The sequence below is a fragment of the Balaenoptera musculus genome, chromosome 17 (assembly GCF_009873245.2).
Source record: "Balaenoptera musculus isolate JJ_BM4_2016_0621 chromosome 17, mBalMus1.pri.v3, whole genome shotgun sequence".
In the NCBI taxonomy this organism is placed as follows: domain Eukaryota; kingdom Metazoa; phylum Chordata; class Mammalia; order Artiodactyla; family Balaenopteridae; genus Balaenoptera; species Balaenoptera musculus.
The window spans coordinates 40,217,845-40,244,117 of NC_045801.1; the positions used below are offsets into that span (position 1 = coordinate 40,217,845).

At 43.5% G+C, this 26,273-nt stretch overlaps 2 protein-coding genes across 5 annotated transcripts in view; one reads left to right on the plus strand and one right to left on the minus strand.

The window, feature by feature from the left end:
* The window catches only part of PTDSS1 (phosphatidylserine synthase 1), a 68,249-nt gene extending 49,277 nt beyond the window's left edge, over window positions 1-18,972 (minus strand). The window contains exons 1-2 of the mRNA XM_036830731.1: window positions 18,670-18,972; window positions 6,333-6,424 (exon numbers count right to left, since the gene is read on the minus strand). Of these exons, the coding sequence (XP_036686626.1) occupies window positions 6,333-6,424; window positions 18,670-18,848 (271 nt within the window). The 5' untranslated portion in view covers window positions 18,849-18,972. The remainder of the gene's footprint in view (window positions 1-6,332; window positions 6,425-18,669) is intronic.
* MTERF3 (mitochondrial transcription termination factor 3) overlaps window positions 15,799-26,273 on the plus strand; it is a 30,611-nt gene continuing 20,136 nt past the window's right edge. Inside the window, exons 1-3 of one of the 4 annotated variants that reach the window (XM_036830733.1) lie at window positions 15,799-15,886; window positions 22,194-22,542; window positions 23,853-24,005. In XM_036830733.1, coding sequence (XP_036686628.1) covers window positions 15,809-15,886; window positions 22,194-22,542; window positions 23,853-24,005 — 580 coding nt within the window. In that variant the 5' untranslated portion in view covers window positions 15,799-15,808. Of the gene's footprint in view, window positions 15,887-19,245; window positions 19,502-22,193; window positions 22,543-23,852; window positions 24,006-26,273 lie in introns of those variants that run through there. The other 3 variants (XM_036830732.1, XM_036830735.1, XM_036830734.1) reach the window with 3 other exon arrangements.

Below are 26,273 nucleotides of genomic sequence, written 5' to 3' on the forward strand. Positions count from 1 at the left end.
GGGCTAATTCTGTGAACTTTTTTCCTGGCAGATTCATTCTTAATTCAACATATATTTACTGAGAGGCCACTCTGGGCTGGGCGCTGGGGGTACAGGGTAAGGCTGTGGTGGTTTGGGTCGGGGCATGGGGGAAGGGCAGGAAGAGTCCATGGAGGCCCTCAGGAGCTGGAAAAGCACACAGTAGTCACCTGTTGAAAGAAATCTCACAGCCAGCTGGAGATGCAACAGGTTTCTAAATTTCACTCCAGTGACAGAGTGATGCAATTGTAATTACACTCCAATGACACAGTGGCATAGTTAAAATTACACTTACACTTGAGTGTCAGTTACTATAAGGAGGTGGACGTGGCATTTAAAATAGTTTTTTCAAGGGAACCAAAAGAGAGAGAATGGGAGAGAAGACAGCAGGAAAGAAGCGGGCGTAGGTAACAGACCCTCTCCCTCCAAGGTCTCCCCTCAGGGTCTCTCTCCATGTCTGTTTGTAGGACTGAAGGAAGGAACTCTAGACTTCACCCCGCCACTCACCCTGTTGACTGTCAAATGAAATTCTGAGTCTCCACTCCTCCCCCATGTAACTCAGGGGTAAATTCTAAGCCAATGGAGGTTATCCTGTTTCTCTTTTATTCTTTCAGATCTACTAGAGATCTATCATGTGCCTCTGATGTCCTCCAGCCACTGTAAACGCCTGTCCTCAGGTCTGCTTGGAGCAGAGGCATGTGGCCCAAGCCTAATCAAAGAGGAGTGAGGGCAAGTGTGCTGGGGGGTCTCTAGAAAAGGCCTCTTCACTCTTAAAAAGATGCATCGGAAGACATGACCTCCTCTTCTGTTGGACACTGTCTGTGACTACATTTCAGCAGTGCAGCAGCTGTCCCAAGACCATGAGGGCAGCAAAGCACAGGCATCTTGCTGAAGATGGTGGAGCAGAAACAGGTAAAGAACCTGGGTCTTCACGCATCACTGAGCTGCTGAATTAGTCAACCCTGAACCACTCTATCTCAGAACTTCTTGTAATGTAAGAAAGCAAACATTTTATTTATTCTTTAAGCCATTTTGAAAGGGGTTTCGTATTACTTGTGGCCAAAAGCATCCTGACTGTCATAAACCTCATGGAGAAAGTCAAGGGCCTTCTTTGCTATCTAGACTCTGTACAAAAAGAACCAGAGGGCCCCTCCTGTAGGAGCTGATCAATTCTAGCACACAGAGAGCATATGTAAACTCACACATACGAGACATATGGACACAACCAAATATAGGCCTATACTTAAACATTCAGGGCAGCCTTTACTAGGTCAAGGATAAATGCGTTTGAAGTTGCCAAAACAGAGCCATTCTGGGAATGCCATCCACTGCGGGCAATTCCCCAAAACTGCCTTTCAAGGACAAGGCAAATGCTGGGCTCCACTGCTCCCATTCATTCCATTACTTAATTTGAGAATTTGTGCCAAGGGTGGGGAGAGGGGAAGAGAAGGTGACGAGATTGGAACAAGAAGAGTCGTGTCCATTCCACTTGGAGAAGCATCCACCTAGCATCATGGCTCCTGCAAAGGCTGTAGTCTGAATGCCAGCTGTGGGGGGCAGCCACATGCCCAGGAGTACCCTTTCCCGGTGCCTGCCAGCTCCCCCATCATCTCTATGGCACCCTCCAAGGCCACCCCCAATTTAAAAAATATTCAATAACAGCATTCTTTAATGTGGAAAACTTAGTTTTACTAATCTGATGTAGAGTGTGAGCAAATGGCTCTTTAGAAAACAAGGCTGACACTGTGTTTGCTTTGTACACGTGGCTGCAAGACAGTCCCTCCAAGCACTGCTTCCCTAACGCCCTAATCCTTCCTGCACAGAATGCTGAAGGGACTTTGTCCTTTTCTAAACCTGAGCCCTTGGTTTTGGTGGCAGAAGGTTCAGATCAATCTGCGGGCTGACATTTGGGATCCAGAGGAGCAAAGGCACAACCACCGCCGCTGGGCCTGGGGTCCAAAGCACACTAGGCACAGGCCAACTCAGGCCCTAAGACTGCGCTCCTGGGAAAAAGAAAAGCCAGAGACTGACAGAGAGAAGCAGCAGAGGGAGATAGAAACATGTAGAAGACAGAGACGAAACACCTCACGATGGGCCTCGTATGAGAAAAGGCCAGGACTCCGCCGAGTACAGGAATGTGTGGGAGCTGGAGCCCTAACATCAGGCTGGCATCAGTGCCCAGGTGGCAGCTCAGGGGTGACTGACGGCCTTGGGTTCAGCTTTCCGAGCCGTAAACGGAGAAGGCTGAACTACATGAGCCCTGTGGGTCCTCCCCGCTTTGTGTGTATCACAAAGTCCGGGCAGCCAGGATAAGAAAAGCATAAAACAAACAACTTTTATCTTTCCAAGAGGAAAACAAAAGCCCAGTCCCACCATGAGAGACTCAGCCAGGTAAGTGGACATTGAAGATTAGATGTCTTCATGAGAGAAGAGAGGAAAAATCAGCAGAAATCATGCAAAATGTCACGTCCAACAGATTTAATCCCCCAACCTTCAGGGCTTTTGGAACCTTAAGAAAAACAGCTGCTAATGAAGCCCCAAAGCCCAGCTCCTGCCAAAGCTCCACAGAAGGGATATCTGTAAAATCATGGTTATGGAGGGATTGATCTTTGAGAATCCTCAAACTTCCAAAATGGCTCTCAGAAATAGCAAGTTTAAATTTTTAAAAAAGCAGAAAAGAAACCTTTGAAGCTGTGAAGAACTAGGAAACAATTAACACACAGCCAAGGAAAGCTGGAGACTTGAAGAACAGACATACCTTTGGATTGATCCGTTTCCTGCACACGTACTATGTTCTGATTGACTGATTTAAAAATAAAAATTTAAAAAAGGATGGTAGGGCACAGACAAGATGAGAAATAGGAATAGAGGGCATAGAACAATAATGTTCATGGCATCAAGTGATGGCCGGGAAGTAAGCAGCAGAACTTCACAGGATACAGAAGGTAGAAGGCTGAGGGGGGTGACGGTGACCACTACCTGAACTGTCACCTACTCACCTTCCCTAGGGACCCTGGTGGCCATAGACCTTGTGTTGGTATCAAATCTGAGATGCAGCTCATCATCTCCTCTTTCTGGGCTGTATTCTTACTCCATCTTTGTAAAGCCAGGTTCTAGAGCTCAGGGGGGCCACCCATAGCCTCTGGTATTTTCAGTGTGTGTAAAAGGCTTGATGCCCCAAGTGGCCACTTAAGTTGCACTACAGCACAGCACCCTCGAAAGAAAGGATGGGCTCCCTAAGGTCCAAGCTCTCCCTAAACCTAACATCCTGAGATTTTATGTGAAGGAAGTGGTAGGAAAAAGAAAGTTGGCAAATAGCTAGAAAAACTGTTCAACACTGGGGACTTTTCCTAGAAAGCGAATGCCATAGCGACCAATCCCCCTTCATTCCCTGACCTATCTATATTTTGAATATTTTATCTTCATACTCCAATCACTCTGCATTATCAGAACTTTCATCATTGTGGAAAGGCCAAACTATGTTGGTCATACCTGCATAAGGTATGCAGGTGCTGTGCACTGAAGGTCTGTGTCCCCCCAGAATTCATATGTTGAAATTCTAACCCTGAAGCTGAAGACTGTTGGACCTCCTGGACCCTACAGGGCCAAACCATAGAGCTACCTGACTGTGAACATTTGCTATCCTTTAAGACATAGGAAGAAGGACCCCAAGGTGGCTCAGAGATCATCCGGGCTGTCATTTCCACCACAGGGCCATGGGGGGAGGGGAGGAGGACTGCCTCCACCTTGGTTTCAAAGGGCAAGACCAACACCTGGCTCTGCTGGGGCAGGGGACCGGAGCCCTGGGGATTCAACCCCCACTGGGAAAGCTGTGGCGGCAGACTACTGCTCCAGTGGGTCTGGAAGGCAAAGCATCAAGCCGAAGAGGATTATTCTCGAGCCTTTAGATCTCCTAGAGTTTGCCTTCCTATGTTTTGGACTTGCCTGGGGCTTGTCACCCCTTCCTTCTTTCCTGTTTCTTCCTTTGGGAATGGGAATGCCTACTCTGTGCCTGGCCCACTATTGTATTCTGAAAGCACAGAACTTGCTTGATTTCACAGGTTCACAGCTGGAGAAGAATTCTGCCACAGGATGAATCTTCTGCTGTTTAAGCCGCTCAGTCTATGGTATTCTATTATAGAGGCCTACACTAAGACAGAGGTTTTCATATCTTGAAAGGTTTTCACTAAAAAAAAAATAATAACATAATAAAAATAAAATAAAAGTACAATTTAATCTAAAAGCTTGAGTGGTTAGAGAGCTAAATGCAGCTGCCAAATAACTTGGCTATCTAGAACAATCCATTCCCTGAAGGATTCAGAATCATGGTTTTACTGGTTGGATTATTATGCTACCAGCAGAACCCACAAAAATACAGAACGAAATTCCACTGCCAACATTTTGGAAGGCCTAAAGGACTTGCCATGTGTGATACTGTGATGTATAAGAAGTAAGTATTTGGTCTTTGTCCCCTTCCTGGAGCAGAATCCTAAACTCCTTGGAAGTTCCTAAGCGATGAGAGTGAGAAGCGTCTTTTGTTATGTTAATGAGGTGACTTTTGGGAAGCGGCTCAGGATGGGGGTCAGTGAAGCCAACAATGGGATTAGAGGGTAGGAACCCTCAGTCCCACCCGCCCTGAACTCTGGGGAGCAGGGAGGGGCTGGCGGTTGAATCAATGGCCAAAGATTTAATCAATCACACCGCCATAATGAAACTTCCATAGAAAACTAAAAGGATAGGGTTTAGAAAGCCTCTGGGTTGGTGAGGGCGTGGAGATTTGGGGAGAGTGGCGCGCCTGGAGAGGGCTGGGACTCTGCTCGCCCCTCCCCACAGACTTTACCCTGCGCATCTCTTCATCTGGCTTTTGATTGATATTCTCAGTTATCTAGTGAGCAAACTGGTTTCCTGAGTCCCGTGAGCTGTTCTGACAAATTAATCAAACCCAAGGAGGATTTACAGCCATTCGGTCAGAAGCACAGGTGACACCCTGGACTTGTGATTGGCATCTGCAGCGGGGGCAGGAGCAACCCTGTGGGACTTAACCTGTGCAATCTGATGCTACCTCCAGGTAGACAGTGTCAGAATAGGGTGGCACTGTAGGACACCCAGCTGATGTTCAACTTGCTTGTTGGTGCGGGGACACCAACCCCCCGCCACGCACACTGGAATGGGTATTAGAATCCTATCACCACAGTGCAGCTTCAGATAACAATCAGTAACGTTCATGATGAGCTCCTAATATTACACACTATATTCTACGATGGGAGGATGGAGAAGAAGCGCATCTTAAATCATCATATTTAAAACCTGAGCAGGGCCCATGAAGCATAACTCATAAAAAGAGACTGAAACAGTTACAAAATATCCTAAGTGTAGAAGAAACAGGAGGGACTTCCCTGGTGGTCCAGTGGTTAAGACTTCGCCTTCCAATGCAGGGAGTGTGGGTTCGATCCCTGGTTGGGGAGAATGCCTCACAGCCAAAAAACCAAAACATAAGACAGAAAGAAGCAATATTGTAACTAATTCAATAAAGACTTTAAAAAAATGGTCTACATCAAAAAAACAAAAAAAAAACAACAAAAAAAAAACTTAAAAAAAAAAAAAGAAACAGGATATAAAAAGTGAGCATTTAGAAATCACTCGCAGAGAATAAATAAGAGAATATTCCAGGGAGAAAGTACTAAAGGGGAATAAGAAAAAATAAAGCAACTCATAAGGGACAATTCAGAGGAAAGGTATGAATCTTAAGTATGGCAAGATACCAAATTAGTTTTTAAACCAAGGCTTTTGCCTCACTCTATAATCATGATGGGGGAAAATTTCACAGTAATAATTTTTTTTTAACCTGATAATGAAAATTCTTATCCCAACAAAGTTTACAGTTAAGACAACAATTATTTAAGTAATACCCTTTAGAGCACTGACCCTATCCTTAGCATAACTGAACAGTAATTGAGTACTTTATGACTCGGCTGATAGTAACAAACACAGCAACAAGAACAATAGTTGACATTCATTGAGAGCTTACAATTTGTCAGTCACTGTTCAGAGTATTTTACTTGTTTTAATTCAGTTAACCCTTACAACTGTACTTCTCTCCATTTCAGAGAGAAATGTCTTAAAGAGGGACAGAGCTAGGAAGTGGCAGAAAGGGCAGTCTGTCTCCAGAGCCTGTGCCCCTAACCACCATACAACACTCAAGAGTCTTTTTTTATTCCACCCTCTAGTTTCATCTTCCAGATGACATGCATCTCAAAAATACCAACAAGGGCACAATGCACAGGAGAAATGTGATAAAGCATTACATCACTTACCATTGGGGAACGCTAGTACACTGATGATAAGAAAGAAGAAAACTACGGAGAGGATACCCCTCCAGATGTTGTCTTCTGGGACAGAGTCATCCCTGAAAATAGAAAAGGAACATTGAGTATTCATTTTTGGATCTGAATAGTCAGCCTAGAAGGAGTAAGAGTTCCATGTTCTAAAAACTGGGGGATTGCTAACTTTATTTTGCTGAGCTAAGTCATTACACACACTATTTACTATTCACTATCATTTCCTAAAATAATACAGTGTCATAGTCAAGTCCAGTTCTTGTGAGGAAGGCAATTGGCAATCTCACACCCCAACACACATTCTGCTCAGACAAGCATTTGAGAATCCCTGTTCTTTAAAAAAAAATTTAAAATACCCAGGATGTCAAAAGGTAAGGTTTATTTTGGAGAAATACCTTTTGGTTTTAAGACTAACTAAAGATGACCTTTACTACATAGACTGTGGCAGAAAAATTGTTCAGGAATCAGAAAGGAAGCATAAGATTATAAGGAATAAGGGTATAATGCAATGAGATTATGCAGTCGCTTGTCAAATATGGGCAGTTGGCTATCTAAGGGATGAATAAAAATGGGGCAGTGTAACATAATCAGAAAGCACCAGTAAAAAATGTTAAAAGAAAAATTAAGAGCGTATGAATATGACTGGTTCACTTTGCTGTACAGCAAGAAACTAACACAACATTGTAAAGCAACTATACTCCAATAAAAATTAATAAAAAAAAAAGAAAGAAAAATGAAGAGAAATCAAAATACAAGATTTAAACTCAGAGCAGAAGCAAAAGAACTGTAAATAGGAGATAAGCTTCCCCCCTCTCCTGCCTGGTCATTTCTAATGTATTACTGTGTTTAACTCCTCTATAACCCCAGTAACTGAAATGATTACATTTGTTGGTTTATATGTTGTCTATCTTCTCTGTAGAAAGTAAACTCCTAATGGCAGGGAATTATTCACTAATAGGCCCTCAATATATTTCTGGACTGATGATTGATTATGGAAGAAAATTTACTGTTTTAAAATGAAGTAAAATTTCCCAAATGGAAATTTTCTTAACATTGATGGTGAAGAATTTAGGTTTTGACAGTTTGCAACAAAAAAGAAGATTCTAGTAACATATCTGGGGCTCAGAGAAGCAAACAAAAGTGGGAAAACAGAAATACACGACAGTAAAATTTTCTGAAGTATTGATAATTATTGAGAAGCTTGGGAGAGGGAAGTTCAGTGTTTCAGTTTCAAAAGACGCAGGATGAGTAGACAGAAAATATGAGATGAAACAGAATGGAAGGAGATAGTTTAGAGATGATGAGACTGGTAGCAATAAATCCTAAAATGATAAAAGAAGTTGGGTTTATCTAGAGAAGGACTGTAGTGAAAGAGTTTTCAAAAGACAAATATTGAATTAAGATTAAATATTACTAAAGGAAAAGAAACAGGTCAAAAAAAAATCTTAGAAGAAAACCAAGCTTGCGTAGAAAGAAGTTCTAGACCATCAGAATACATACATGAAAAGGTAGGAATGAAACAGTAATGAATTACCTAGTTAAGGACTGGGTCCTGGGGTGTTGGTTTAAAAGCAGAAGTTAACTTAGATGCCAACTTCTGTTTAGGCTGCTCAGTTTCTGCACCCAATGAAATGATTTCCAGACTTATGACAGGATTGAACATAAGGTTCTGAAATAAGAGATCATACAGATCTTAAACATTTCCTAGATCATCATATGGCCAAGTAGCCGTAAACTAATGCTGGACAAATAATGCTTGGCTGTTAACTTCAGAGATCTGATTACAAAACCAAACTACAGAATCAGACAGACTTCCTTCTGCAGGAAGGAAGTGCATTAAAAAGTACAATCTTATTTTAATGGCCATACTAATAATTAAACACCTGCCCAGAGGTTATGAACACAACCTAAAAATGCCAGCCCGACCATTACCAGGGCACTTGCCATGCCCTCTGGCTTATGCAGGGAAGCCCCATATCCAACTTCCAGGAACACCAACTTTTACCGAAGGATGGCTACACACAGTGAGGGTAGGAACACAGTGTCCTCATTCAGACCAAATCACACTGCTGATATTGCTAATAATGACAGCAACGATAATAGCTCCTGTTCATCAAGTGTCTACTGTGTGCCAGGCACTGAACAGGCAGTTTCTAGACATTATCTCTAATTGTCACAACCCATTGGGCTATTATCAACCATCTGAGGTAACAAAGGCTCAGATAGGTTTAGTAACTTGCCCAAGATTGTGGAGGTAAGAAGTTACAGAGCCAGCATTCAAAACCAGGCCTGCTAGACTCTGAAGATGATGATCTTTCCTCTTTGCCAAACTGCCTCATGAAAACTTATCTGTCATCCTAAATCAACCTGACTCATGGTAGATGCACAGGGATGGCATAAAAGAGTTTGACAGGGCATGCAATTTGTAAGTTACAAAATAAAAGCAAGGCTAAAATGAATAACTGTGGCCTAGGAAAAGAAGATGGAGTCCCATAACTCACAACTTATACCAAAATATATTCTGGATGATTCAAGAAACTAAAAGTAAAACCAAAACAAAATTCTAGAAGAAATGATGGGAGAATTTAAAAAAAACCCCAAAACCCCTAAACAAGACACAACAATCTCAGAGTGAGGAAGGCCTTTCCAAAGTACGATACAAACCTCCGAAGTCGTAAAGGAGAAAGCTGACAAATCTGCATGGCAAAGAAATCAGTAACAAAATCATAAACTTGGAAAAAATATCTGCAACTCATATGAAGGCAAAGGGTTAACTCCCCTAATTACAAAGCTCTCCCCCCAAATCAATTAACAGAAAGAACAAATGGACAAAGAAAAGCAAATAGAAAAATGGACAAAAGATATGAAGGGACAGTTCACAGAGCAGAAAAATCCATTGGCTCTCAGGCAAGTGAAAAAAAAGATGCCCAACCTTGTTCATGGTAAGAGATGGGCAAATGGAAACAACACAAAGAGACCATTTTTATCTACCTTATGGACAAAGGTAAAAATTTAATGACTGAGCTGGTGAGGCTATGCAGAAATAGATAAACAGGCATTCTCACATACCACCTTTATGGAGCGCCATTTGGCAACCTATTAATTTACAAATGCATATACCCTGTGACCCAGCAATTCCATGTATGACAATGTATCTCACAGATATACCTTCATTTATGCAAAAATGACATATGTACAAGGTTGTTCACTGTGGCATTATATTTATTAGCAAAACTTGGAAACAACTAAATGTCTACCGAAAAGGGACTGATTAAGTAAATTATGGCTCCGTCTCAAAATGGAGTACTAGGCAGCTGTAAAAAGAATGAAGCTTTTAATTAATTAACTGATACAGAATAATTTAAGAGATCATGAAGTAAACAAAGCAATTTGCAGAGCAGTGAGTATAGTAAGCAACTTTCTATGTAAAAAAGAGAGCGTGTGTATGTATATATAACTTGTAACTTCTGCTCGTGGCTGCATAGCATGTCTCTGGAAATCCATCCGAGATATGGTGACACTGGTTTTCTCCAAAGAGGATAAAAGAAGAGTGAGGTGAGACTTTTCACTATATACCCTTTGGGGTACTTTGGATTTTAAGCAATGTAGATATGTTACGTTTCAAAAAAGTCAATTATACATCAACATTAAATTTGTAAGAACTTGAGATCAGTGATAAAACAATGAAACTGCAATTTTGTAAATTTTGAGCCATTTTATTAGAAAGACAGGATCAAAAGAATGGCCTAGTTTCAGAAGTAAAAAAAAAAAGCCAATTAAACCTGAATAAAACAGCAGCGAGTCTGAAAAGCTGGCCGTTTTATACTTGCCTAATTAGAAAAACAAAAAGTATCAAAGATGGACAGCAAGATCTTTGGCAAAACTGAAAATATATAGTAGAGGAAGATCAAACTCCTGTGATCGAAGATTGAAGGGTAGGCAGGTGAGCGAAAGAAGAAATCTTGAGTCCTATCAGACTAGCAGCCCCAGATACACCCTCTGGCTTTCCTGAGGGTAGGAAGGGTGTACCCTCGGCATCCAGCACAGTCCCTGCAAGAGGTGGGCGCGCAGAAAGAACGGAATGCATGACTGAGGAGGCTGCCCACCCCACCGGCCTCCTGACAAGCTGACCACACAGGGCCATTCTGTAAGCTCTGGTGTGGCCTCTTCTCTCTCCGCTCCCAGCAATCCAGAGACTTAACCATATGCCGAGGGACACAGACATTTTCCATAGTTAATCATGAAAAGCAACTTGGCTGCAAAGGCCCCAAAGACCACACTACTGACTCCAGAGACCCTCAATTAGAGGACAAGAAGGGTTTAATCTGTGGACATCCACTAGATCTGTGCCTCACTCAGAAAGCTAGCTAGCTGCTTTGCATGTTAGCTCTCTTAATCTTCCTAACACCCTCAAAGGGGGAAATGATCATAATCTGCATTTTACTGACTCCAAAGTCTAAGTTTTTCCCCCTTTAGGAGGCTGTTTGGTGCAGTGACAAGGAAGACAGGCTTGTGGCCAGACTGCGTGGACCAGAATTCTGACTTCACACTTATCAGCCTGTGTGACCTTGGGCAGATTACTCAACCTCTCTGTGCCTTGGTTTCCTCCTCAGTATATCAAAGGGTAATAATAGTTCTACCTCACAGGGTTGTTGTGAGGATAAAATAACATGTGCGATGGACTTAGAACAGTGCCTGGCACAGAGGGTCTGTCAGTTATTAGTTTACAATGTCTGTCCACCCATTCCGTCAGCTAGCTGACACCTATCGTTGGGGACAAAGATGAACAAACTTGGTCCTGATTCTTGCGAGAATCATGATGAAAAGCACAGTAAGACATAAAAATTAAATTATTATCTTAGTATAACTTTGGCCTGAGAGAAAAGTTTTCAATTCGCTGGCACTGCCTCTGATTAACCTGATAAAACACCCCCAAAACCAAAAACCCACCTCGATTGTTCACACAAGACTGGCCCCTGTTCGTGGGGTTGTTACCATCTCCTCAGGCTTTGAGGGGGCAATGTAGTTCTCACTTCCCAGGGGAGCTCATAACCTGCAGTCAGGGCTGCCAGACCCCCATCTTGACTTTTCCTGGCCTCAGGATTCTTGCTCAAATAAGACATTTTACTTTACAGCCACAAAAAATAAAAAGACTTCAAGCTTTCAACTGTGATGCCGTGGCAGTGCCCTGACCTCTTTCCTAGGTCCTCTTGAGGCTCTAATAACAAGCGCCTCGGTCTCTGGGGCTCTGAACTTTCCAAAGACCTTTCCCAGCTGGCATTTGATTGAACTGCTCCACAGTTCTGTGGGGGAGTATTATCTCTACTTGAAGGATGAAGAAAATAAAGCTCTTGCTTTATCTTGCCCACAGTTACAACAAATAGAGCCAGAGTGAAGTAGATGCCAGGGCTTCTGGAATGCTGGCTCTAGGTCAAGACTGCCACCCTTACCGGTATGATACCGACAAGCTTAGGGAGGCAGAGTCCTTTTCCCTGAAGTTCTGCTAAATTTAGGAGGAGCTCCAGAAGCACGCTGGCGTAGCCCTGACCATACACAGTGAAAATACTGAATGGAGTAGAGTAAAATTGTAATTTCAGGCCCCATCTCATTCACCCACTGTATCTCCAGGGCCCAGCACAACGCTTGGCACAGAGCAGGCCTTCTCAATGTGGTGGGTGCCAGAAAGAGCAAGAGGCCAGGGCTGAGCAGGCCCGAGACCCAGGTAACATGAGGGGGAGTCACGGCCTGGGCCCACAGGCTCCACTGCACTTTCCCGCCCCAGTGCTGACCAATCAAGTACTCAAACATCTCAACTCCTTCTGTCACCCCTGTTTGAGTATAGGTAACTACCCAGGAGAGAACCCTAAAAGCAGGACAAGTATAAGGAAAGCCCTGAGTTTTTTTAACAAAGGTTTGAACTCAAAAAGTTTTGGACTCAGATTCTTAAACTTGAACAACAGGCTACAGGCAAGGAGACCGGGAAAACAAACTCCATTCACTCACAGACAATCTTTAGACAAGGCTGTCTCCCTGGGGCCAGGAAGGTAAGAACTCTATTCTGACTCCTAAGGCTGCAAAGTTGATTGTCCGCTCTCCCCCTCCTATCTTCTCCTTTCCATCTCTTTAATAGGAATCCTTGAAACTGAGACCCACAGGTAGGCTCATGTTTATGAGGCTAGCCACCGTTAAGGATCCTCTCTCCCAGTGGAAAACTCAGTCCCGGGTTACAAGGTGGACCGATGTTAACTAGCTTTGAAGACTACATTCGTTTCATTTTATAAAAAGTTAGGATTCTTTTTAAGAATTACAGCTGACGTATCAACTAAAAGAGAAGAGTGATAGTTTTTGAAAGTTCACATTGTATAAATGATTTTTTTTATATTTGATTCATTTAGCATTTACTGGGTGTGTATTCTGTGATGATTAAGATATCTGGCCTCAAGAAATTGATATAGAAACAAATACTACAACAGGAGAGATACAATAATAAAAAAAGGGGCTTCCCTGGTGGCGCAGTGGTTAGGGATCCGCCTGCCAATGCAGGGGACACGGGTTCGTGCCCCGGTCTGGGAAGATCCCACATGCCGCGGAGCGGCTAGGCCCGTGAGCCACAACTACTGAGCCTGCGCGTCTGGAGCCTGTGCTCCACAACAAGAGAGGCCGCGATAGTGAGAGGCCCGCGCACCGCGATGAAGAGTGGCCCCCGCTTGCCGCAACTAGAGAAAGCCCTCGCACAGAAACAAAGACCCAACACAGCCAAAAATAAATAAATTAATTAAAAAAAAAATAAAAATAAAAATAAAAAATAAAAAAATAAAAAAAAATGTTTGGAAGTATATAAACATTTCTTCCTCTGAGCCTTCTGGAACAATCAAGAAAGGTGGCTGGAGGGGGACCATCCAGGTGCGTTGCCAGGGATGCGGTGGGCTCATGGCAGGAGAGCAGGAGGTGCTCTCCAGTCAGAGAGAGGTGCCAGCCTGGCATTAGGTGCAGAGCCAGGGAGCTGTCTGGGCCTGCTGCGTGTGCCGTGTACAGGTGTGGGGAGATGTAAGGCTCTGTAACGAAAGAGCTTAGGGTCCAGCGAGCACGTGCTGTAGGTGATGGGGATCCAGGGAAAGAGTGTAAGCAGGGGACGGATGAGATCACGATCTTGATTTCAAAAGGTCATGAGGAAAGCAGTGTGGACGATGGACCGGAGGGAAATGGAGCCAAGGCCTGGGAGCGTCTATCCCAGAGATCAGGGGGTTTGCCGAGCCAAAGCCTGGGCATGGGCAGAGGAGGACAGCTCTGAAAGCTACTAAGGCCCAACTGGACCTGGTGAAGATAAACTAGATGAACTCCAGGATGGTGGAGACCTGGGCTGGGTGGAGTGCGGACTGTTGAACTAAATTAAATGTGATGCCAGGACCTAGGGCTCAGGAAAGCAGTCCTAGCTGCCTGGACGAGTCCCTGGCTTCCAGATTTGCTGCGACTAAAACGCTGATAACTTCCCTATAGAAATCTGGGGCTAGAGGGATTATATCACAAGATAAACTATACTACACTTGGTAATAGAATTATACCTAAAATGCTAAACACTAGGCAGCAATACTAGGCATGTAAACTCTCTGAGGTAAGCATCATGTAAACCAAATAAATATTTGAGTCACTCAGATGCTTATTTACTACAGAAGACCCCAAAGAAATATGACACATTTTCTCCTTCAATAAACGTATAATCTTATTAAGGACATAAAACACCAGAAATAAGGATAAGAAAGGATAATTAAAAGGTGCTTATTTATTTATGGCCGCACCACGGGGCATGCGGGATCTTAATTCTCCGGCCAGGGATCGAACCCGCGCCCCCCGCAGTGGAAGCACGGAGTCTTAACCACTGGACTGCCGGGGAAGTCCCTAAAAGGTGCTTATTTAAATCCAATAAAAATTATGATTCAAATAGGAAGTGAGGAAGACAAATGTTAAGATGGCTGTTGGGCTTCCCTGGTGGCGCAGTGGTTGAGAGTCCGCCTGCCAATGCAGGGCACACGGGTTCGAGCCCTGGTCTGGGAGGATCCCACTTGCCGCGGAGCAATTGGGCCCGTGAGCCACAGCTACTGAGCCTGCGCGTCTGGAGCCTGTGCTCCGCAACAAGAGAGGCCACGACAGTGAGAGGCCCGCGCACAGCAATGAAGAGGGTCCCCCGCTCGCCGCAACTAGAGAAAAGCCCTCGCACAGAACCGAAGACCCAACACAGCCAAAAATAAATAAATTAAAAAAAAAAAGATGGCTGTTAACTGGACCTCTTTAGATGGCGCCACCTAACACAGTGCACTCCTTCACCTCCAAGGCTGGTGTAGCCCCAGTACACAGCCGACATGGAGGATCATTTAACATTGCTGGTGTCCTGGAACAAGGACAGCCAGGCCTTCTGTTATTGGGAGAGAAAGAACATGATGTACATAAAGGAAATAGGCTCAAGACAACTGAATCGGCAGGATCAGGAGTTATTTTCTAATGGGAATTGATATGGTCTACAGGGAAAGAACAGGGAAGGCTGGCAGGCATCCAGGAGGGAAGAGACACAGAAGGTGGAACTATGGCTCCGTAATAAGATGAAGAGCTGGAGCTCCAAAGCCACTGAAGGAAATGAAGTAAAAACCAGTATCACCAACAAAGAAAAATCAATCAATCAAAAGTCTGTCCATTTCCCTGCCCTCATCCGCCTCCTCAGTCCCATATCAAGGAGAAACCATAGGTAAGCAGATGATTCCTTAGGTACAGGAAGCAGCAGGAAGGCAATCTCTTCTGGGTAAGTGATGATTTTTGCTGGACAAGTGTCACTGGAGTGACTGACTCCACTGTTTTACTGCCAGGTGCCTCTTAAGGAGAGAGTGAGCTGCTACGAACGTCATTTCGTAAATTTTGGTGTTTTCAAATCTAAAGCCTGAGTGTTTGAAAGTGAGGCCATTCAACGTTTCCAAGTTTACCAACCTATGAAGCAGCGTAAATATGAGGCACTCTGAGCTTAAGAGAAAGGCTCTCCTTGCCCTACTTTGGCTGAACAAACTTATAAGACATATGCCAAAGCATTTAATTTCTAAAAATACTTATCCTAAAATGTGGCAAAGTGAGCTTTTCCAATCTTAGGGGGAATGATTCAATAACATCTGGCTTTATTGTTAGTGATAGGGACTGGAGATTTAAACGCTATGATTTAACAGTGAGTTGGCCTAGTTGTTATTTAACAAAAGAACTGCTTGATAAGTCCAAACTTGTCTCAGACTTCTGTGACAGGCATCTAATCCTTGCCAATCCTAAATTCTTGCTGTGTCTCTGCAGCATGTGACATGACCCAGGTACTGTTTCACACATACGGGTAATCTGACACCCCGAAAGTATTCTATCCCTGGCTCTCTTCAACTACTAGTCTTTGAAAAACAAACTTTAAGAAGTAATTACTTTCAGTCTTTATGGAAGAAGACAGAGCTATCACTGTAATGTCTCAGTTTAAGGGGTCACAAATCATTACAAAAAATGAGGAAGACACAGTAAGTACTAATTGTACTAATGGTGCTTATGATTTTCTATAACATGAAACTTGTTATTAAGTAGTTCTTTAATATGTGACTTCTGTCTCTTTGAAATTAGTGGAAGAAGTAAAATTATTATCATTTTTGGAAAAGGCCATAGCCTGAGGTTCAGATTATGCCTTTTCTATTACGTTTGACAAGCTGTTAAAATTCATATTCATTTCTTAGAGTTTCACTGCTGTAATTTATTGAATGCTTTGGCAGAATATGCTGTAAAAGGGAAATTCCAGAAGAATGTGACTTTCTGTATTAGAAAAGAGGAAGAGAAATCTGTTCTGAAAGGGTCTAGAATAATATTAAAGATAAAAGGCTGAAACTAACTGCTCATTCTTGCTTCTCATTATTTAAAATAAAATGCCATAATTACTTTTCTAAGTTCCAAAGAAACTCCTGCACTAATTCCATCTCTTGCCAACCCACACGAGATGAAGTGAAACTGAAGTTAATATGAAACAGGGATGTATGTTATCCGAGCAAAGCACTGTCCATTTTTCCAATGTCTTTATCCCTTTTCTTAATTATAGAGCACACCACACTCTCACTGAATGACAAACATAATTTAGAAGGCATTAACATACAATGAAATGATGTAATAATAACAATAGCTAATGTTTACTGAGCACTTACTATTTGTCATGCATTGAGCTAAATACAGATTATCTAAAAAAATGAATTGAGCCCTTATAACAAAATCCTATCAGGTATTACTAGATATTTTCACTTTACATACAGATAAGGAAACTGAGGCTTAGCAAAATTAAGTGGCCACACAGCTACTAGGTGGTAAAATCAGATGACATGATAAGTATTTGAGGGCAACCATAAATAGGGACAAGACTGATTTCTCTCCAAAGCTAGAAATATGTTCTTGGTTGGATACTGTGGAAAGATCTGGTCTTATCCCACTGCAGAGCATTAGCAGAAGATTTTACAATAATAGTAGCTGTTTCCCTCAATCATTAAGAGTAATTGTTTATATGCTTTATGGCTTTAGATAGAGTCATGCAAATAGATAAACAGTTACAAAATAAGAATCAAGAGTCAAATGGATTGTGGAGATAAGGAACAAGTGTGATGTAGGAGGACATTATTAGTTTTAAAATCTGAAAAAGCGCATTTATTTTCAAGGGAGACACCATTGGCACTTGTGTGTATACAAGCGTGTAGGTGCACATGTGTGCCCGTGTGTAAGGGACAACTCTTTGTCGTACAATGCTATCCCTTGAGTTATAAACATTTAGCATCCTTAACCTCCACCCACTAAATACCAGAAGTTCCCTCAATGCTTGTGGCCACTGAATATAACCCTGCAGTTTCTGCGGATCGGGGCTGAGAACCATTGATTGTTGGATAAATATACTAGGAGAGAAGTAACTGACATTAATTATGCATCATGTGCCAAGTACTCTGCTAAGTGCATTCACACATATTCATTTAATCCTTATAACTCCATATGAGGTAAGTACATGTTCTATCCCCATTTTAAAGGTGGATCCTGAGTCTCAGAGAAAGGTTAAATAACTTAACCAAGGTCACACAAATAGTCTTGAGACCAACAGTGTGGCTCCAAAACTCCAGTTCTCTGGGTTGGTCTTTTAAGCATGGTATAGGCATACCTTTTCTTTCTTTAAAGAGATTCATTCAGAAAACATGAATCCTTATAAGTAGGACCCAAGGTGTGCCTATCATTTAGGCATGAATCAGTTCCCTGGCTTGGGGTTGAAGGGCCACATGTTCAGTGAGGTAGAGTTATAAACTCTGGGCTGACGAAAGTTGGGCAGGGTTAACTCCTATGCACAGGTATATATTAGAAGTGCTTTGAGTGTGTGTTTTCAGGGGGATATGAGAGTTGTGCTACAGTGTGTGAGGTTTGTGCGTTTTATTTAACACTTTCCATAGCATTTATGATGCACCAGGCACTGTTACAATGGCCTGACAATGTCTCATTTCAGCATGTATGTTAGGTGATGAACAGAACAGAGCATGCACTGTGTGATGTGTGGTGGGTTGGTGTCTGTGTGGCAGTGCTGGAATGTCTGCTGTGATGTGTGTGTCCACGGCCGCAGTTTCTGTTGTGGTACAGACAGTGGTGTTTGAGGCTGGGGGAAGGGTTACGCGAGATGATCTGCGTGCAATGCATACAGACTGGAGTGCACCGCACGTGTGCATTTTGTGCACGCGGGTAGTGCCGAATACTGGAGGAGTTCCGCGGGAAGGGGTCTGGGTTGTGTCCTGGGCCTGTGGATGGTGCGTGGAAGACGCTGTGGACAGGGGTGTTTTCAGTGTGAAGAGGTATGTGCTGAAAGTGGTGCATACCCGATGATTCATGCGGTGTGCTAGGCAGGGACGGAGGCCGGAGAGGAGGGGGCCAGTGTCGTGATGTGTGTGGGGAGCGACGCTGAGAGCCGCGAGAGAAGGGGGGGCGGAGATCGTGCTAGGTGACCCACGAGTGTTCCTTACGTGGCCCGAGGCGCTGTATGGGGAAAGGTGGTATGGAGAGGGGTGGCGGTGGCGATGGGAGTGGGGATGGGGGTGGGTTGGAGGGTAGGGACGAACGCCGGTCCAGAGGAGCTGTCGGGAAGGAAGCTGGGTGTGCTAGGTGACATGCCCGCCGGTGGAAGAGCGTGTGCGTGGAGCAGTCAGCCCACTTCCTCACCCGGCCATGCTCCCCGCCACGGCCTCCCATCCGCCCCTTCCCTTCGCCCAAGGGCGCGCCCCCAGCGCAGCCCGGCCCGCCTCACCTGGTGAAGGCAAAGTACATGAGGCTGACGATGGTGAAGCTGAGCAGAGTGATGGTGTGTGGCCGGTAGAAGAAGTCGATGGTGATGTCCTCCACTTGCTGCTCGTTGATCATCCGGAAATGCATCTTGTAGTTCACATCATCTTTGCTCAGGGTCCGGCTCCCCACGCAGGACGCCATGGCCCGCCTCCCCGTCCTGCGGCGGCGGCGGCCCCGGCCCGTGGAGGCTGGGACCCCGGAGGTGACGAGCCGCAGCGAGAAAGCGGCTGGACGCCGGGACCGGGTCTGGCGAGGAGCAAAGGCAGGGAGCAGAGGGAAGGACAGGCGCGGGAGGGCGGGGTCGCGGCGCCGCCAACGCAGCCTCTGGCGGGGGGCGCCGCTCGCCGGGCCCCGGCTGGCGTTGGGGGACGTGCATCTCTAGGGACTCGCAGTGGCTTTAGGTTCCAAGTGGAAGAGTCTGGAGGGAGGCGGCGCGCAGGAGAAGGGAAACTGTGGCCCTTGGCCGGCTCTGTCCCCCGCACGCCGCCCGCTCTCCCCCCGCGCAGCCTCGCAGATGGTCTGGCCCACTCCGGCCTCAGCCCACGTGGGCTAGGGAGCTAGGAGCAACCGGCGGGCGGGCAGACAAGTGGGGTAGCTGTGCTGCGGGGCAGTCCGCGCGGCCCGGCCAGTCTGGTGGCCCCTGCGAGAAAGACCACGAGGCATAGGCCTCGCCACAGGTAAAGCGGGAGCCGCCGGAGCGCGAGGGGCGTGCTCCCTGCTGGGGTTCGGGTCCGGCCCTATCCTGGTGTAGGCCGCGCCCGGGGACCACTTGGCCTTTAGGTCTTCAATTAAGGGTGAATAATTTCGTTTTGTTTTCTTGGCTGATGAAACGAAAACGCAATCATGTTTGTTTATTCGCGCGCTTTGCGGAGGACGCGGAAGGAGGTCCAGCATGTCAACGGCCTTCCTCCGGAAGTTCGGTTGGGGAACTAAAATGGACTTGTTAAAATGGCCTAGGGAGGGCGTCAAGCAGTAGATGAGAGGCCCGTTATTACGAAGCCATCCTCCCACCCACCTTTCATCTCCTGATTTCATTTATTAGCCTTACACAGGTCGAAATCTTGAACCCTCGCCAAAGAATATTTAAGTGCCAATTCCTATTCCTAACGAAATACTAAGGCACACAGTTGAGAACTAGTATATGACATATTTTAATGGACTTCAGAATTATTACAGGTTTTTTTTCTTTAACTTTAACCTTCCTGATGAAAAGGGTCGTGTTAGAGGGCTGATCACGGGGTAGGGTTTTTACACACATGCGCAAATGCCTTACCGGGTTTAAATACTGTGTAAGCAGATGAGCTAACCGTAGTTGCAACTGATTCATTTCCGTCCATAAAACACTGGAGCAGCGCAAGGCTCTGGGCTAGAGAGAATAGTCACTGGGAGGGTGGATCCAGAGATGAGACCCAGCCCTGCTCTCGTGAACGAACAGTTAATCAACTGTTAAGAGGTATACACAACGATGAAATGATGATGTAGTGAAGATAGTGCGCTTGTAAATAAAAACAGAAGGATAAACATTAGTTGTTTGTTTGCATAAAGATCTTTTAATGAATATGGATAGAATTCAAAAGCAAATCGTTCTAATGTGAGAGGAGTTTTAATTTGAGCCTTACCCTAGAGGCTTCAGAGTGAGTTTGGGATTTCAGGAGTTTGCTTTAAAGTAGGACATTGCTTAGACAAACTGAGAAGTCAAAACATTTTGGAGCTTAAGAATCATCTTATTGTACCCATAACCTTTTTAAAAGTTGTCATTTAGGGGCTTCCCTGGTGGCGCAGTGGTTGAGAGTCTGCCTGCCAATGCAGGGGACACGGGTTCGAGCCCTGGTCTGGGAAGATCCCACATGCCGCGGAGCAACTAGGCCCGTGAGCCACAATAACTGAGCCTGCGCGTCTGGAGCCTGTGCTCCGCAACAGGAGAGGCCGCGATAGTGAGAGGCCCGCGCACCGTGATGAAGAGTGGTCCCCACTTGCCGCAACTAGAGAAAGCCCTCGCACAGAAACGAAGACCCAACACAGCCAAAAATAAATAAATAAATAAATTTAAAAAAAAAAAAAAAAAAAAAAAAAAGTTGTCATTTAAAGAATGGTTATTGAACCCCCCCATCATGGGCCAGTCGTTGTGCTGCATCACGGTGAAAAACATAGTCTTAATGCAGCATAACAGGTCTTCTGGCTTCCAGCTCAATGCTCTTATGACATTGCTGTGCAGAGAATGAATATTGTAGGTTTGAGGGGAAACACGGCAGATTTGGAGGCTCATTTCCCACCAAAGTTTAACAAAAGTCACCTATCCCACAAGGCTATCTATTGTAAATACTTTTTTCCTTTCTAAGATCATTTCAGAATGACAGTGAGACATTTCACTTTTATAAATTCCTTTCAGGAGACTTCCCTAAACCACAAATCTCTAAGAGGAGGTTAGACCCTCAAGCATTTATCTGGTCTAATTCAGAGCATAAAACAAGCTGAATTTCAGAATAGAGAGAAATCAAAAAGTTGTATGCAACAGTTAATTCAGAGTTCGTTTATGTTTGGTTGTGTAATCAGTAATAATATTGATGATGATGGCTAACATTTGTTGGGCATTTTGCATATGCTAGACTCTATGCTGTATTTTATGTGGATTGTCTTACTTAATATAAAATAATATGCACCAAATTTACCCTTTAATTAAGCTGGCTAAATATAAAAGTCCTTTCCTGATAAAAGTCTCTTTAAAAACAACTGCTTTTTCAGTCAAAATATATATATATTCATTGCTGGTTGCTTATTGTTTCTGTCTGTTCATTTTGCTTATTAGTTTTAATCCTTTTTTTAAAAGGCTTTTTCTTTTTTCCTACAGTCAAACAGAATTTGGCAAAACTGGTTTTGTTTAGTTCTCTTTTGAGGAACGGCTTTATCTGTGTAATAATAGTGCTCAACCCTGAGAATGAAGCAAGAAACAACCTTCTAGATAGCAATGATAATATTTTATGATTCATTTAAGACCAAGTAGAATTCTTCCTATTTTTATTTTGTGATGAATGTACGTACATAAAATGCATCTGAATAATTCAGTGTTATTTTGATCAGCAATCTTCTTCTTAAATGTCCTTCAAACCAAATTTCAAGAGCACTTAATTGCATCACCTGTTTTCTTTAAATATTAACAGGTTCAGCTGTAATTTGAACATTTACGGATTTTTGTTTTAATTGTTTTTCTTACGCCACTGATTTTGCTTTTTGTTTTTAAATTGCAAAGTATATCTTTATTTTTCCAGTTCAGAAGTTCCTGTCTTTTGGTTTGTAACTGAAACTGCCTTGTTTTTGGCTTTTCCTGAGCTTAAAAACATCTGACTGCTTTAGGGATCTAAATTTATTAAACACCTTTTAATTAGAAAAAAATAATTTCCAGTTTATCTTTTTGTTGTTTGAATACTGTTTTAAACATTTAAGTAAAATACGTTTCTCTTTTTTGATAGTTATGTATTTCTTTTGTAGGCTACTTCAAGAAAAATGGCCCTGCTAGCCCAACAGATACCCAGATGGCTCAACTCAATTAAGTTGAGTAGCTCCGTTACTGCTACGCAACTCAGAAAATGTTTTCCGAGAGCAGGAAAAACATTGTTGCCTGGCTTTTTTGCTCAGCCTCAGCTGTCCTCTGACGATTGCTTTCTCCGGTCGGGGTTTAAGACTTATCGGACTTCCTCTGTGTGGAATAGTTCCCAGTCTACCAACTCAAGTGGGCAAGAGATTAATTGCGCCCAAAGCACTCTGCTTCCTTCTGTGAATGAGCCATCACAGAAGTCACAAAAGATACCCAGCTTTGATTCTGAACTGTCTCTAGAAGGTAATTTTCAAGTTTCAGAAAATTCCCCTTTGCCCCACTTCGGTAGATTGAACGACTACCTGTTTACATTTTGTTAGCCCATTTCAAGTCATACTTTGTGCCAGGAAAGAAAAAGAACAATGCCGCTTCTATTCATTTGCTTCTATTATGCCTCTGTTTTACTGACTAAGAAAAAAGTTTAGAGATTAATATGTATAAGAACGTTTTGTAGCTGTATGAATAACACTTTCTAAGTTCGTTATTTAGATTCTTTAAAAAAATTTTTTTTCTGGTGGTAATTAGGTTTATTAGGATTTAATTTACCCTATTCTATATACCTAGTTAGGGTATAGTTTTACCCAAGTAACAGTCCTCCTTTTTGGGTATACGGTCTTATGAATTTTGACATAATGCTTTTAGTTGTGTAACAGCCACCACAATCAACAAATAGAACAAAAAGAACAACAAATAGCACACTCCAAAAAGCGCCCTCATGTAGTTTTTTTTAGTTAGTGTTCTCCATCCTGTGCTTCTTGTTCTAGGCACATTCCTATGCAAGGAATATTTCACCGTAAATGAGATAATATTAGGTTAAGTAGAAGATGAAAGCAAGCAAGCTGGGGGGTAAGGGCAGGAAGGGGAGGCTGGCTATGAGAAATGAGAAAGGCTAGTGATTAGAGACCAAAAATAGAATAAAAAGTCACGGCCCTGATTCCTTAGCCTAAGGTAGGTTACAGTTACCAGCATCTTCTATACTTAAGGGTTTGACTTAAGACAAACCAAACCTCAGACTCAAGGCTGTACTAGAGAGGTCATGTCCTTGGCAAAGGATTGTAGATGATAGAAGCAGAATCATAGAAGTCCTCTTACAGACATATTTGAGAATACCTTGGAGGAGAAGGGATTGGATCAAAGTGAAGACACTTCAGGATGTGATGACTTGAACCCGTACAATTCAGGCTGGTATGTTGTACTTTTGGCCAACTTAACAAGCTGTGGTAAACTCGATCTCTTTCTCAAAACGTACTTGAAGGTCAGTTGGTCTTTAGCATTCATACCTGTTGATTACAAGTGAAGGAAAGGAATTTTGTACTGGACTTCACCAACAGATTTCTTATCTTGGAGGAATAGTAGTTGATATCTCTCAAGAGTCTTAACCTTACCTCTTAGAAGGTAGAAAATATATGGAATTTTGAGATGTTTAATTCAGAAATGATGCCAAGATTCAAAAAGAAGCAAACTAGGCAAGTGGCTGTCTTTGTAGAAGGAGCTTCAAGTGTACAGATTGGAGAGCTAACTCGCTTCTCCTTTTCCATATCCTGGCTGCAAAGGACTGGACGATTTGCCTCCATTGTCTCCATTGCAGCCAATTTCCGAGGAGGAGGCCATTCAGATTATTGCGGACCCTCCACTGCCCCCATCTTCATTCACACTTCGAGACTATGTGGATCATTCCGAGACTCTGAAGAAGTTAGTGCTTCTAGGTAAGTCTCAGTACCCTACACTTATTTTATTGCCTTACTTTTAAAATTAGCAGTTTTAATCTTTATCAAAATACATACACATGCATAGAAGTCGAATAGTGTGAAAAGGCTTCTAGTGAAAAACCGTACTCCCAGCTTCATCCTTCCTGACTTCGCACCCCGTTCCCTAGAGTATCTACTTTCCTAGCTCTTTCTGTTTGTATTTAACCTCTAAATGTTCGTGTAATTGCTTACGGTGCTGTTGCTTGGTTCATCAATTTTAGACATCAGTTAATCTCTTATATATACACGTACTTTTCCCTCTCATTCTCTTCAATTCTCCCAATAGGCTATATTAACAATTTTGAGGTTAATCATTAGTCACTGATTTCATTATAATTCTAAATATTGCTCGACGGCCGTCTAGAAAGTGTGCTATGATTGTTTTCCTTCCTTTACAACCTTTCATTTCCTTGGAGTTAACAATTGCTTTGTTTTTCATTTGATTAGTTTTCTTTAAATTTTCCCACAACTTCCAATGGCCTCTCAGGACAGTTTTTCCTACAGTCAAGCCTATCAGATGATACATTACTTCCATTTCCCTACTACCCTGACCTTCCTTCTGGAGCCCGCTATCCTCCTGATGTGGACGGTTTCTCTCTAGGCCTGCGCCATAACCATCTTAGCTTGTCGGCTGGTAGGTTGCTCCTAGTTCTGGATGGTTGAAGGCAGCCAAGAGATCTCCCTGCAAACTTAGGTTAGTCCTCTTACCAATATTTTCAGTCTAGCACCTTATTGCTACTTTCTGCTTTTCCCATTATCTCTGGACCTGGCACTTCTCTTATTTGATTTTCCCAGATAAGAAACCTCCTTTGGGCGATTGAGAAGAACGGGATGGGCAAGGGATTATCTCAAATTCACTGCTTCTCTCCTTGCTTAGTCACTGCCTTAGTTTTCAGTGAAAAGTTCGGAGCTTCCGAACTTGATAGTCTTCCTTTCAGCAGTACTGCCCTGGTAATCTCTCTAACGTTAGTGCTCTTTCTAAAATGCAAATCTGCCTATGTCAGTGACCTACGTGAAATCCTTCTAAGCTCTTCCTGGTCTGGCCCTTGCTTTAGCCTTTCAGCTTCACTTGCTTGCCGCTTCCCTCCTTTTTGCTGGCCAGGTCTGACAGCTGGAGAACTTAACTCAAGTTCAAGTAACTTCCCAAATGTCTTCTCTGACCCTCCAGATAGGGTGACCCTCCTCTGGGCTCTTTGCATCACCCCCTGCTTACCTCAGTCCTGGCAATAATAGCACTATTATAATTGTTTACTCATCTGTCCCTGTGCAAGTTACTCAAATGTATAGGGAATGGCCTTTGTTCTCAAGAAGCTTCAGGTCTTCAGGAGCATCTAAATACACATACATAAGAATAACAGAAATCCAAAAATGAAAGGTGAAGTGATAAATTCCACACAGAGATACAAATAAAGTGTTCTGTGGGTTCAAAGGAGAGAGAAAGATGACATCTGCTGCAGGCATGAAAGCCCAGGGCTTACCCAGCCCTGTGAGAGGTGCTATGGGTAATGCCAGATAAACGTAAGACCCATGTGGTCCCTACATTTAAATAATTCACAGTATACCTAGAGCTTTGAAATATGTTTCAGCCATTCCTTCATCTGTATGCTGATACTTCAACAGCACGTCTTGGCAGTAACTTAAATAACAGTACCCTAGAGGAGCCATGATTGCTTTGTTAAACAGTATTTTTGAGGACTCAAGTGTCCTGGTTCTTCTCTGCTTCTCAGATCTGTTTTCTCCCTTTCTCTGCTTGTTCTTTATCCCAGGAGGCTAACTTCTGCACTCGGCCTCCTTTGCCAGCTGGCTTCTGGGCAGCTTCAGCAGTGGGGGGCACTTGTAGGAGAAGAGGGAGGGCAGATGGGAGTTTTTTTTCCCTTTTCCCTCCCAGCCTTGGGTCATGTAACTGCCTTGCTCCATGGCAACAGCTCCTACTGAGCAGCCCTTTCTTTATAGCTTCCAGCTCCCTCTGGGTTCCCATAACACTCTTTCCTCCCTGTCTCTGTAGCGCTAGGGATGCCCTTGTTTGTTCCCTTGACTCTGCTCACACCACTGTACAGAGTCCCTTCATTAAAGTTTTTTTCGTTTGAACTTTCTAGGACAACTACTGTTGCCTGCCAGACCCTGATTGATGCACTAAGTATGTGTAACCATAACTGAATACAGTGGTAATTATAGTTACTGAACTGATGGGGTAAAGCCAACTTAGGCTGTGGTCACCTAGAAGTT